Source organism: Zophobas morio, unplaced genomic scaffold, assembly GCF_036711695.1.
Source record: "Zophobas morio isolate AGI-343-1 ecotype UQ-CSIRO unplaced genomic scaffold, CSIRO_AGI_Zmor_V1 ptg000014l, whole genome shotgun sequence".
In the NCBI taxonomy this organism is placed as follows: Eukaryota; Metazoa; Arthropoda; class Insecta; order Coleoptera; family Tenebrionidae; genus Zophobas; species Zophobas morio.
The window spans coordinates 15,654,493-15,669,717 of record NW_026972119.1 but is presented as its reverse complement, the minus strand read 5'-3'; the positions used below and the strand labels follow the sequence as shown (position 1 = coordinate 15,669,717).

Sequence of the window (15,225 nt, the reverse complement as noted above, 5' to 3'; positions counted from 1 at the left end):
TTGTCGTAGTACCACTTTTTTACAAAATAACCAAATTTGACCGTTTTTGAGAAATTTTTCTCAAAAAAAGTCATTTCGTCGGTAGTAATAAATCGTATGTGTGTCGTGTAGGACAAACTCGGTGCCTTCATTTAATGTAAATAAGTTTTATAATTTGTCTAATGTATTTCCAATAATTAGATCGGAAACCTTGCAAAAGTTTTCAACACAAACTTTACTACAGTTTGTTCCGGATTTATTCATAAACCTCTTCCTCTACCTGCGATTATCTTTCAACTTTTATGCATAATTTAATTTAACAATTTTTACTTTTAGTAAACTGAAAAGTAACTTCCGAGGTGTGGCAGCACTGCGATGTCAAATTTGTACCTATGTTTGACCAAAATTTTAAGCATGTTTCGGATTAATTATTCTGTTGACTTATGTTATGATTTTGAAAATTTTATTCATTTCGTGGTAATATTAACAATGTAATATATTGTAAAGTAATTGTGATAAAAATCGAGACGGATTAATAAACCACGAATACAGGAGTGTATTATTCCATATATTTTCGATAACCTTTACTAGATGAGATCACGTCATCAAATTACTGGTGGGGCTGATTAGACAAAATTTTGGTTGGTGTTTTATCGACTACACGACATTCCTAACACACACAGAAAAGTTGACGACAATCGGTTCGGTAGTTTCGGAGATTATCTGTCTAATATGAATAGAAAGTGACAAAATTTTACAAGATAAATGTCCTTTGAATTTTATAAAATAACAATGTCCTGTACTTGTGATTTATGAATCCATCTTGAGTTTTTATCCTAGACATTCAGATTTTTGTCAGCAATTACTCAATAGCGGGTTTGATACTCTCACAGTTGCCTTTTTTTCTTACACCGTCTACACTTTTTCTAAAAAATTGGTCTAAAATTATTTAGACAGAACTTCCCCCACTCCTTAGATCCAGTTTCCTGATAAATTACAAAATTTGATATTGTAAAATTTTATTTATTTGAAAATAGCTACTATAATTTGAAAAAATATTGATTATACCAGACAGTCTGAAAAAAAACCACCAAGCATGTGTAACATTTGAAGCATGAGAGAAATATCGGAAACATGAAACACGTGGAAAATACTCCAGAGACAATTTTTTTGTAAACTCTGGAATTGTGAAAATCAAGGCATATTCATAAACCACAAGTGCCCGAGTCAAGTTATTGGTGGTCACAGAGGGAAACAGGAGACCTACTATTCCGTACTCTAGAGGTCATGAAACGTCGAGAAAGGTTGAAATTTATCACTCGTTCAACGAATGAAGTACACATTGCAATAATACTTACTTAGCTTACTCTCAGGAAGTAAAGTTTTATGCCAAAATTATAGCTAAGGATTCTTCAATGAAAAAATGTGGTACATACCACCAACTGTGGAAGAATGATGGGGCTTCTGGCTCACTCTTATGGACAATTAACACGGGAATCATAAAAGTTCCAGAAAAATTCAAAAGGACCTTACACACATTACCATCACGAAGTAAAGTTTTACGTCAAAATTTTTGTTGGGGATTGTGCGACGAAATTCCGGTGTGGTGGCGGCGTACCAGATCTGGGTACCAAGCTTTGGCCGACTAGTGTCGCTGATATAAACAAACACGTCTAGTCGACCTAAGTTTATGAGGCGCCAGCTCCCTCTCCGGGGTAGGGAGCGCCCGGGTTGCCCTCAAGCCGGAGACACGAATTTCAGGTGGTGAGCGCCCGCGAAAACAAGATAATAAAATAAAACTGCAAGGAATATTTTAACAGTAAATCGGGTTTATTCGATGTCACACACGGCTAAAATAATAAAACTTACGACTAAACTTAAATTAAATAAATACAAAATGGTTTTACAAACAAAATTGAAATAAATGACGGGCACGGTCGTTCCTCCTGGGCGACGACTTCCTTCAGGACGGGCTCCTCCTGGACTTGGGGGCGGCGACCTTGAAGCTGGAAAACGCACGACGGTTCCGACTTGTGACGCCGACGACAAAAAAACCCGGTGACGGTGATACGGTTTTTCGCTCGGGGGCGGCGATTCCAAAAACCGTTACGCAAACGGGCAGATGATCCAAAAGGTAGTTACGGTGGTCGGAGGGTCATACTGCACACTTCTCACTTCCAGAATAAAAATAGCCACAACACTTCTTCACCCTCTGGAAGAGTGGCGGGAGTCATTCTTATAGGAAATTAACATAAGAAATCATAAAAATTTCAGAAGAATCTTATACACTTTACAAAAATACGTAGCTTACGCTCGGGAAATAAAGTTTTATGCCGAAATTTTAGTTGAGGATTTTTCAATGGAAGAATGAAGTACAAATAGCCAATATAGAAAGAGTAACTCTGGAAGAATGGTGGGGGTTCTGGTTCATACTTATGGGAAATTAACATGGGAAGTTATAAAAATTTTAGAAAAATGTATAACGAGTATATAAACGTTCCTCCCAGAACGTAAAGTTTTATGCTAAAATTTTAGTTGAGGATTGTTCAATGGAAAAATGTGGTACAAACCACCAGTATAGGCAAATTCATAAACCACGAGTGCATGAGTCAAATTATTGGTGCGGACAATTAGACAAATTTTAGTTAAACACAGAACTGACAGACGGAAAGAGGAGACCTACTGTTCCGTACTCTAGAGGTCACGAAACGTCGAGAAAGCTTGCAATTGATCAGTCATCCAACGAACCTAATACACATTACAATAATACTTAGCTTACTCTCGGGAAGTAAGTTTTTATGCCAAAATTTTAGTCGAGGATTGTTCAATGGAAAAATGTGCTAGAAACCACCAGTATAGAAAGAAAAAGTCTGGAAGAATGGTGGGGGTTCTGCCTCATTCTTACGGAAAATTAACATGGGAAATCTTAAAATTTTTAGAAAAATTTATAACGACCGTATACACATCACAATAACAAGCTTCCTCTCAGAAAGTGAAGTTTTATGGCAAAATTTTAGTTGAGTATTATAGTTCAATGAAAAAATGTGGTACATACCACCAGTGTGGAAAGAATAACTGTGGAAGAATGATGGGGCTTCTGGCTCACTCTTATGGACAATTAACACGGGATCATAAAAGTTCCAGAAAAATTCAAAAGGACCTTACACACATTACCATCACGAAGTAAAGTTTTACGTCAAAATTTTTGTTGGGGATTGTGCGACGAAATTCCGGTGTGGTGGCGGCGTACCGGACCTGGGTATCAAGCTTTGGGTGACTAGTGTCGCTGACATAAACAAACACGTCTGGCCGACCTAAGCTTATGAGGCGGCTGCTCCCACTCCGAGGTAGGGAGCGCCGGGGTTGCTCTCAAGCCGGAGACACGGATTTCAGGTGATGAGCGCCCGCAAACAAGATAATAATATAAAACTGCAAGGAATATTTTAACAATAAATCGGGTTTATTCGCTGCCACACACGCCTAAAATAATAAAAGTTACGGCTAAACTTAAATTAAAAAATACAAAACGGTTTTACAAACAAAAGTGAATTAAATGACCGGCACGGTCGTTCCTCCTGGGCGAAGACTTCCTTCAGGACGGGCTCCTCCTGGACTTGGGGACGGCGACCTTGAACCTGGAAATTGCACGACGGTACCGACTTGTGATGGCGACGACAAAAAAAAACGGTGACGGTTTTTCGCTCGGGGGCGGCGATTCCAAAAACCGTTACGCAAAAAGGTGCTTACGGTGGTCGGAGGGTCAAACTGCACACTTCTCACTTCCAGAAATAAAAACAGCCACAACACTTCTTCATCCTCTGGAAGAGTGGTGGGAGTCATTCTTATAGGAAATTAACATAAGAAATCATAAAACTTTCAGAAAATTTCATAAGAATCTTATACACTTTACAAAAATACTTAGCTTACGCTCGGGAAATAAAGTTTTATGCCGAAATTTTAGTTGAGGATCCTTCAATGGAAAAGTGAGGTACAAACAGCCAGTATAGAAAGAGTAACTCTGGAAGAATGGTGGGGGTTCTGGTTCATTCTTATGGGAAATTATAAAATTTTTAGAAAAGTGTATAACGACTATCTAAACGTACCTCCCAGAAGGTAAAGTTTTCTGCCAAAATTTTAGTTGAGGATTATTCAATGGAAATATGTGTGACACAAACAACCAATATAGAAAGAATAACTCTGGAAGAATGGTGGGGGCCCTGTGTCATTCTTATGAGAAATTAACTTAAGAAATCCTAAAAATTTCAGAAAAACTTTAGTTGAGGATTTTTCAATGTAAGAATTAGGTATAAACAACTAATATACAAAGAATAACTCTGGAAGAATGATGGGGGGGGGGGGGTCTCATGTGGTAATTAACATGGAAAATCGTAAAAATTTCACGAAATTCTGAACATTTCGTAAGTAATTTTTCCGACTGACGATGGCCAATTTAACAGGAGGTTTTAGGTTTTTTTACGATTTTCGACGTTAATTTTCCATATGAATGAGCTAGAACCCCCAGCATATAACTACTAATTACAAAACAGATTGATGAAGTAAGAAAAATTAACTGTTTCTTCTAATCCCTTTATTTTCTACAAAATCACTAATCTTAATCAACGAATGTGTGCATATGTAGAACAATGATAAGAATTTGTAACGATAGGAAATAAACACACAAGTTCTGATATTAAGGATTAAAACTAAGACATTTGAGAGTATATTGACGGAGGAGCGAAGTCAAAAATATGTTGACCGTCTACTAGTATTATCTGCGTCAGGAAGTACCGCTGGACAAAGGACTGTCAAATTTCTTTTTGGTCAGAGTAAGAACCTACGTCAAAATCTCATCATTAGTAACACAGATATATGGGGTATCGTATATTTAATACGAACGACCAAAAAAATTTGCTCGGGCGCCAACTCCCTATCCGAAGAGGATGCACTTGGGGGATTTTAACTTTAAAAACGGATTTCTAGGGGTCGTGATAACGCAATAGCTAAACTTAAAAATAGTCTTCTTATATTCCCTAACACCAGCTGTAAAATCTAAAATAACAAACGTCCCTCTAGCTGGCTCCTGTCTGGACGGTGCTGTTTCGGTTCGTGGGGAGGCGGCGATGCTGAACGGGAACGTTTGCAAAACAGTTTCGTTTATTTATTTGACTACTGTAAAATTTCCTCTTTCTCATCGCAACTACTGTGAGCTTTGTAATACTCTAGGAACAAACATAAAACACAGCGAAATAATTTAGAGAAAAATTTGTATCTATAACCTAATAAATACCAACGTTTTAGTAAAAATGCATTATTATACATTTTTGTTTCCAAATATTTTCGTTAAATATTTGTGAATAATTTAAAGCGAAAATTGCTTTTTACAGAAGTATTTATTTTAAATTCGCAAAATAAACAAATATTTTGTCTGTGTATTCAGCAGTGAGTGATGAGGTAATCATATTGGTAAAGCTAAACTCACAATAACTGTTTAGAAGTAGACTGTAAAGGGAGAAATCGTTAGGGAAATAAATGAATAATGTTTCACTGGATTCTGTATCTTTATTAAAATACAAATCAACTTTACATTAACAAAATTATTATTAAATCATTACAATTAAAATGTTTTGAACAAATTCAGAACAAAATAACAATTACCATGCAAAATTTTGAGATGGCGCCATCAAGTTGTCAGTTAGGATGACCACACGAATTTTGTTTGGCGTTTTCATTTCTGCAACAAATTAGTCGCAGGTATTTTACACTTAAAAACTAAGCTATAAATTTCCTCGTAATTTTAAACAGGTAACAACATTTCACTATCGAAAATGTTAGGCGTTCCTTCCACTTGCCGGGTTTTAGTTTCAAGCAATTAATGCCCACAAAAAAGCAAAATGTTCCTATTACACAGACGATGTATCTCAGAATTACGTGGAATGATATTCGTATGTGTTACAGGGAATCTGGAAAGTGCAACAAGCAACGAAATCCTGCTTGGTAGAATTACACCGTTTAATCTCACAGTACGAATTAATGAACATACCTCTATCACGTCTTAAGCGCTAGACTACATCACTCAAATATATATATATAAGATTAAGTCAAACAAACGTTCTAACGCATACGATTTACCTTACCCCTTTGAACATCCAGAAGCTTCCAGTAATTTAAATCAGCTTAATTATTCTGTATAACTAAGTATTTTTAGAATAACTCTAGGAGTTAAAGTCAAAAATAAGAGCAAAGACGTAAATCTCCAGATAAAACGGTATAGATCTATATGACGTCATCAATTCTTTGACGGGCATACAATTTTTAATTGCGTTTACACATTACTGTTATGTTACAAACTGGTAGAGTTGGATTTAGAAGTTAGAAGAATTGCGGGCTGCATTTAGTTGTTTCATTAAAACTGTGTCGAACTCGGTTCGTTCGCATCTAGAGCTTCCGAAATTCTGGCAATTTTTCATTTTGCGTCTTTTCAGGTGGCATGGCTGCGAGTTGACACCCAAACCATCCTCACGATCCACAATCATGTGATCACAAAGAATCACCGCATAGGAGTGACCCACAGCGAACACAAGACGTGGTATTTGCACATAAAGGAGGTACGCGAGTCCGACCGGGGCTGGTACATGTGTCAAATAAATACCGATCCAATGAAAAGCCAAGTGGGATATCTGGATGTGGTCGGTAAGTTCAGAACAAAGAAAAAATGGCGCACGTAAAAGCATTTCCTTTCTCCAACACTTCCTTCTAATTCCCTTAACCTTAGTCAAAGCAAGATGATGTGATCCGAGGCAAATTGTATACAAATCCTTGCTAGAAGTAGGTCGGTCGGCCGTAAGAGGGCTCTCGAGGCAAGTAATGAATAGCAAGTGTGCGAGATCTCCACGAACGGATTGTTTTATTCCCGTTCTCGCTCTTATTTGCTATTTGTGTGTTGTGCGATTCACTCATCGTTCTGCCTCTCAGGAAAACTTCTCTCAGGACTTGTAATTCAATAGTATAATCTGAACAACAGACGCCTCTTCTTGTGCGACAGAAAAACTACCTACAAACGCTTTTGTATAACAGGCGAAAGAAGTGGTTTTATTTGAATAAAGTCGGAGTGCAGTGGAGTGCCAAAGAAAACATGACCTGTGTTGCTGCCTGACTCCGACCACAAGAGGTCAAATTCATGGAAGATTTTTGCGGGGGCGGGACATTTTCGGTTCAATAAGATAAAAAGAAAAAGCTTTCCAATCAAATCAAGTCAGTGTTCTTGAATATACCTGGTTCGAGTTGAAATTTTCTGACAAAAATTTATCAAAAAAAAACAAAAATTTAGTTGGCTCAGTGGAAATGCTAGGGTGAGTTGGGAAACAGCTAAAACTAAAAAACGAAAACTGCAATATGGGAGGATAATATTTAATTGGTTTAAGTTTGTATCTAAAATTTAAAAATGAGAAAATTGTGGAACAAATGGGTTTCAAAATAAAGTAAAATAATCGAAATATTAAGCGAATCTTATGCGAGCATAGAGCTTAAAACTTGTAGGGTAAAAAATGCATTAAAGGCTACTAACTAATGAAATAAAATCAAAGTTTCTTCGAAACCAGTAACTTTGTCTGGTTTCATGGTAATTTTTTAATTTCTGATCTAGTGTATTAATAATAATTTGTTGACAAAGGAAATCCGGCCGAAAAGTAGCTTGATAGCTCGAAAAAGGACCGCGCACTCCGCTTCTGCCAAGTGTTATTGCGTTATCTAACCGGAATACCGTTTAAATGTTCAATTTCTGTAACTCGAACATTAAACTACAACTGAACAAGTGTTAAAGTTCAAAAAGGGTAATAAACAACATTTAAATTCGCCATACAATCTTGTGAAATTTTAAACAACAAATAATTCTTATTTGAGATTAAGATTAGACATTAGATAATTTATATGATGGAAATATTCATCAACAAAATATTTACATAAAAAAAAACTAGCAAAGATTTATAAAAACAAAAGATCTAGTGTGAAATAAACTTGTACAGATAAAATATTACATGAGGTTAGAAACTTACTGCCGAGCATAAAAGTTTACGTTCAATTTAAATTATACATCAACGAAAATTACTGAAGTTAAAATTGTGCAGTCAGCGTTGCGAGAAATAAGCGTCTCGGTGATGTAATTTTTAGCGTTGCGAGGAAATGCCTCGGTGATGTAATTTTTAACGTTGCGAGCAAATGTCTCGGTGATGTCATTTTCCACGTTGCGAGGAAATGCCTCGGTGATGTAATGTTTAAATTTGCGAGAAAATGCCTCGGTGATGTAATGATGATAACGGTGATAATAACGATGATAACTGCCTAAAGCAAGAAATTATTTTAATCTCGCCCTAGTCTACGATATTATGAATTCTGCTTTTTACATTTACGGTCTTTTCCCAAAGTGGGGCAACGTTAGTTTGATTTTAGCCGTTAATGAATTATGAGCGATCTTGTGTGAGAAATTAAAAAATGTTATAAATTAACACTTAAGTATTTGCATCCAGAAACCTTATTCATAATTAGACAAACAAAATCAAACGAGTCCTGACTAAGTGACTTTCATGAAATCTCCTAGCTATGATTTATCTAAGCAAGTTCCTGACTGTTAAATTATGTTAGAACTAGTTAACAATTAAACTCCTAACGTGTTAGCGTCGTTAAAAATTTTTAGTTCAAATTATTCAAATCTGATTTCGCACCGCTGTTAATCACTTTCAGCGCGAAAATTTGTTTCAAATTCGGTTACCACAGTCTTAAAACATACCAAAGATGTAGCCTAAGAAAAGACTCATTTGTGTCGAAAATTAGAAAAACAACAGTATAAGAAGACTAGAACAAAAATGTTTGCCAAGAGATCTCTTTGCGAAAATCAGTCTTATCGTAGCAGGTACTAGCCCCGCCCACCCACCCTCTCTTTTCTTGGAAGGTATCACATTTGGTAAATTCAGTCTTGTCTTAGCAGATACTAGCCCCGCCCACCCACCCTCACTTCTCTTAGAGGATATTTTATTTGCCAAAATCAGTCTTATCTTGGCAGTTACTAGCCCCGCCCACCCACCCTCTATTTTTTTGGAAACTATGTGATTTGCCAAAATCAGTCTTATCCTAGGTAGTAGCTGCTAAGATAAAACTGATATTGGCAAATGAAATACCTTGTAAGAAAAGAGAGGGTGGGTGGGTGGGACTAGGATCTTCTAAGATAAAACTCATTTTGGCAGATGACATACTTTTTAAGAAACGAAAGGGTGGGTGGGTGGGGCTAGTACCTGTTAAGACAAATCTGATTTTGGCAGATGCTAGCCCCACTCACCCGCCCTCTCTTTTCTAAGAGAGATCTCATTTGCCAAAGTCAGTCTTATAGTAGCAGGTACTAGCCCCACCCACCCACCCTCTTTTTTCTTGGAAGGTATCTCATTAGATAAATTCAGTCTTATCTTAGCAGATACTAGCCCCGCCCACCCGCCCTCCCTTCTCTTAGAGGATATTTCATTTGCCAAAATCAGTCTTATCTTGGCAGTTACTACGTATTTCAGTAACACATATTTAGTTTAGATGAGATTTCTCGCTGTACCATGACAAGTGGTGACAAACTGCCAGCTAGTAGTAATAGGGTCCATGCTTTTGTTTTTTCCTTTCCGAGCGTAAACTAAGAAAGTACAAATTTTAATAAGGTCGTTCGTCGAAAGACTATGGTATTGTCATGTTTTATCGACGTTTCTTGATCCCTAGAGAATGAAAAAATAGATTACCTGTTTTCGTCATGTCTTTTGACGTTCTGTCGTCTCTCTGTCGTTTGTCTATCATCTGTGTCGCCATTTATTATACATATAATCTCCGAAACTACTGAATTGATTGTTGTCGAATTTTATATGTATTTTAAAAAGTTAAGCAAAATTAACCTGATCATCCCCACTAGTAATTTGATTGCACTTGTTATCTGATGAACCGTCTTGACCTTTTACCCTATCCACATTTTTTTTAAATAAATCGAAGGTAGCTAACTATATTTTATAACTTAGAAATTAGCAAACAGAATGCTATAAAACGTCGTAAACGTTTTGAGGTACTCGTAGAGCTAGTGAGTCGTTAATTAAAGTTTAAATTTTATCCCCCCTCCTCAAAACTTGATGACGTTATTTCAAAATTTTGAATAAACTCTATTTAAGAATCATGGTGAAAAAATTAATGAATGACGCAGTTTATGAGAAGAAGTTGGTCTAAATAACCTTATTCCTTTTTTTTTACAAAAATAGACCTAAAATGTAACTATGCAACCTTTAATGCATAGTGCAGTCCAAGTATCACGAATAATTAAAGTTAATTTAACAAATCAAAAATGTAGATTCAAATCTAACATATGTGTGTGTTTCTATGGAAAATAAAACTTATCGAATTTCTAAGTGAAGATTTCTTAGTTTTTATGATTTACGCAAATTCAGTTGGCATGAGTAAAACCCTACAATTTATTTCTCGATAATTTGCACCCACACAACTAACTATTCAGCTTTAATGTACAGCTCAGAGTTCGCGATTGCTGCTTCCTGCAGTGCGCCATCGAAACTTCCCGCGAACCGCTTCTAGGCTTTTCTTTATTCGCACGCCGCCGTCGGCGATGATGAGTCACCGGTCATCCTCGCAAAGTACATACTGGAAAACCCATAGGCGTCGTACCGGGGTAGAGTATGGATTTACTTAGTAGCAATATTTTGTGTGTTCAGAAATTTATATCTACTTCGTTCGCTGAATTCATAGGAAAAATTAAAATTAAAAAAGTTTATGACATACTTTGAATTACAGTAACTAATACGTAGTTGTCGGAGCTGCACATGAGTCCCCAGCCAGCCCCGGTTACGATAATAACTATAAAATTTTCCGCAATGTGCAGCTTGACGAACAAAATAATCTGGGTAATTTCCTCATGTTGGATATGGAGTTATCATAAAACCTTTTAATTTTTATAGAGAAATCCATAATTTATTTTTCCGCTGTTAACGTAGAAAAACCTCTGTAGGAACGAAATGCAAATGTAAAAATTGGTCCAAGGGTGTTTAGACAAATGCCCTCATGTCCCTTAAGTACAATTCAACAAAACTGTTTTCTTCAAATAATTATGAAATTTTATTTTAGGAGTTTTTATGATGACACTTATGAGTCAAAAAACCGGATGTCTGAAAAATGGCGGATTAACTATTCAGTACGTTACGTACGGGGTTTCGGGAGTTCCATAAAAATAGTAAAACAAATTTTTATGATGTAGATTACAAAAAAAACGTAATTTTATAAAAGTAAAAAGTTAGTCATTAGTTAGAGGGCGGGTGGGCGTGGCTAATACCTGCTAAGATAAAACTGAATTTGGCAAATGACTTACCCTCTGACAAAAGAGAAGGTGGGTAGGCGGGGCTAGTAGCTGTTAAGATAAGACTCATTTTGGCTAATGACAAATTTTCTAAGAAAAGAGAGGGTGGGTGGGCGGGGTTAGTACTTGCTAAGATAAGAGTGATTTGGACAAATGAGGTACCCTCTAAGAAAAGAAAGGGCGGGCGGGCGGGTGTCATCGGCATAGAATATACATTTGCCATTGGTAATACAATTTGGAAGGTCATTAATATATGTTGAAAAAGCAAAGGGCCAAGTATCGAAGCCTGCGGAACACCCATATATATTTTCTGGACAGTTGAATTAATACTGCTAAAGTGGACAACCAATAGAAAACTAAAAAAAGAAAGAAAAAGGTTCAATGCTGGGATACTAAAAGACTAGAAATAACACAACAAATTGAGACAGAATTAAATAAAAGACTAGGAACTAAAGATACAACGCACGAAGCAATAGAAGATGAATGGAGCCAAATTGAAGCAGAAATGGTAGAAACAGCAAAGAAATACATGGACATAACCGAACAAAGAAGTAGAAAGGAAGATTGGTATGATGAAGAATCTAAGTAGAAACATTGCAAAAATAGGAAAAGATCAAAAACCAAGAAAGGAAGCAATAAAAGATTATGAAGAAAAAAGGAAAATAGACAAGCAAATATGCAGACGGAAAAAGAGAGAATCTTTGAAAAAAAAAAAACAGATACAATAGAAAAACACTACCAAAGCAAATAGATACAAAATGTCTACCAAGAAGTCAGGAAGACAAGACAGACCACGAGCACGAGAACGGTATACTGCAGAAGTAAAGAAAGACAGCTGATTGGAGACATAGTAGAACAACTAGACAGATGGGCGGAATATTTTGAAGACCTACTAAATGACAAGACGGAGGAAGAACAACAGCCAAAAGTAGTGAAAAAAGAAGAAAATGAACTAGTACCTGCAGAACTACTGAAAAGCAGAACAACTTACCAAGAGAATATATCAGCTAATTTATAAGATCTTAGCAAAAATCATAAAAACTAGATTGCGCAAACAATAGGAGAATATCAAAGAGGGTTTAGAGCAGGAAGATCAATCATAAATCACGTTTTTACTCTAAAAACGATCCAAAATAACAGCTATGAACAAAACCTAAGCCTCCACATAATTTTCATAGACTTTAAACAAGCCTACGATACCATAGACCGAAATATCTTATACGAAGCAATGGAAAAGCTAGAAATACCAAAAAAATTGCCTTGCTTACAAGATCAAGAAAGGAGCTAGAACGGGGTTTTAAGCAATTTGAAAAGAGGTGAAGAAGTACGGTCTAACGGTAAATAAGCAGAAGACGGAATACATGGAATTGAATACAGATGACGTAAAGAAGACAGATATATTTAATAAATAAATAATAAATAAAGCCAAAGAAACAAAGGAAAAGAAAAAAGAATGCTAAAATGCAGGGAAAAATTATATCACGAAAATCAAAAATACGAATGTACGAAACAATCATAAGACCAGTGGTAACGTATGCAAGTGAAACATGGACACTGAATAAACAAGACGAAATGAAATTAGAAACATTGTAAAGAAAAATACTGAGAAAAAATTTCGGAGGGGTCAAAAGTACAGAAGGAGAATGGAGAAGAAGGACAAACAGGAAGTCATCAACCTGTATAGAAGACCGAGGATCACACAAAAAATTCGAGCAAAAGAATCGGATGGTTAGGACACATAACTAGAATGCCAGGACAAAGAACACCAAAAAGAGTATTAGAAGAAAGAAGGGGTGAGAAACGAAGAAGAGGATGCCCAAGAAAGAGGTGCAGAAAGATCTGAAAGCAAATGGAGTGAAAAACTGGAAAAGCGTAGTCACAGACCGGAAGAGATGGAAACAAATAGCTACCACCATAGAAGCGCTAATATAGATAAAGTGAACAAACTGAGTTCTTGTGCTTAAGAACGATTCAATTAATATTATACTGTTCGTATTGATAGAATAATATTGAAGCTTCTGTAAAATAATACTGTGGTCGACACAATCGAAGGCTTTAGATAAGTCAAAACTTAACATTGAAGACTAACTTTTGTTTCCAATTGTCTGAAGAACTTCATTCCAAAGTGTAGTAGCAGCTAAACTCGTGGATCTATTATTAAGAAAACGAAATTGAGAGCTCTGCAGTAAGTCATTCCTTTCCAAATGTTCATTAAATTGCATTGTAAGAATGGTCACAAATATTTTACTTAATGGATACAAGCGGTATTGGTCTATAATTGGAAACAACATTTGGACAATTCTTTTTTAAAACAGGAATAATCTTAGCAATTTTTAAGAACGAAATAAGGTCACTGTACTATTGTGTATTAGTTTCCACTCCCACCAGATAGAGGAACATAATTAGCCCCGCCCACCGACCCTGTCTTCTTTTCAGTGATTGATTTTATCCAATTTGAGTAAAATGAATGATCTTGTACTCAACAGAAATAAAAATAATCGTTAGAATGAGAAGGGGGGGGGGTGGGCGGGGCTAGTACTTACTAAAGTAAGACTGATTTTGGCAAATGGCATACCTTCCAAGAAAATAGAGGGCGGGTGGGCGGGGCTAGTACTTGCTAAGGTAAGACTAATTTTGGCAAATGACATACCCTTTAAGAAAATAGAGGGTGGGTGGGTGGGGGTTAGTATTTGATAAGATAAGATTGATTTTGCCACTTTTGACATTATTGACCATTTTTCAACTATGTCCGAAAATTAGTTGAAGTTAGGTCGGATGCATGAAATAAGAAATCAATTTTGTAGCAAATAGTATAACAAAAAAAACTTTGGATTAGCGCTTTTTTTTACTTTTTTCACATCCTATATTCTATTATCTATTAGTTTCCACTCCTACTCGACAGAAGAACACACTTATATTAAATAAAATATGAGCTTTATTTGGAGAAGTCTCAAATTGGACATTAAAATCCCCAGAAACGATTATATACTACTTAACAAAATAATAAAAATAGACACAGAAACAACATACAGACAGGCAGCTGGAAACGGGGACCTATTTTGTTGTACTCTTGGAACCATGAAATGTCGAGAAAACACGAGCATTTTCCGTAGAAGTCGACAGATGTTTATGTTCACAAATTTTGCCTTTTATTTTCAGTTTATTTGTGCACCGACTGAAATCGTCTTGTTGTATTGGTTTCTCCAATCTCTATTAATTATGTTGTGATAAAATATCACGTAAGACATTGATACTTTCCCCTGCCTTTGATGATTTCCGGTTTTACATTCTCAGTTGTCTTTTTGCAATCTTATACAGCCTGAGAGAAGTATTCGACCTGGACGCGTTACAGCAGGTGGATTTTCCTTACTATTTTGATAACATATTCCTATTCCGAAACAGATACATTTTTACGTTCAAGCATTGTTCCTCTTATTACCGTCGTCCTTCGTACATAAACTTTGTTATCTCAGAGTTTCAATTTTTGTGGACATTGCATCCATACCTCCAGACATCTCATCTAATGATTTAGAACAATTTTTAAATCCTTAACCATATTATTGGCTGGAAACTTAACATCGCTTCGATCATTTTGATCCAACCCTACGCAAAATATTTAATAAATGGATTTCACATTCTAATTTTCCTTATTGGTTTACATCGCATATTGAAAGGAACATTCAACAATTTGATCAAAAGTTTGTACAATAGTTAGTAGCAATACTTAAATTTTATACAGTAATATGGTTTATGAATCCCCCTTGAGTTTTTCCCTAATCATCCAGATTTTCACGATAAAATTTACATTTTATACCAACCTTTTATACTACAAATATAAGCGGAGCTGCAACGAACAATCGATCCCGCATTGC

The 15,225-nt window shown here is 36.0% G+C and overlaps 1 protein-coding gene across 2 annotated transcripts in view; it reads left to right on the top strand.

Annotated features, from left to right (window-relative positions):
* The window catches only part of LOC135128994 (neurotrimin-like), a 263,914-nt gene that overhangs the window by 144,168 nt on the left and 104,521 nt on the right, over positions 1–15,225 (top strand). For both annotated transcript variants that reach the window (XM_064056078.1, XM_064056077.1), the window contains exon 3: positions 6,462–6,669. In XM_064056078.1, the coding sequence (XP_063912148.1) occupies positions 6,462–6,669 (208 nt within the window). The remainder of the gene's footprint in view (positions 1–6,461; positions 6,670–15,225) is intronic.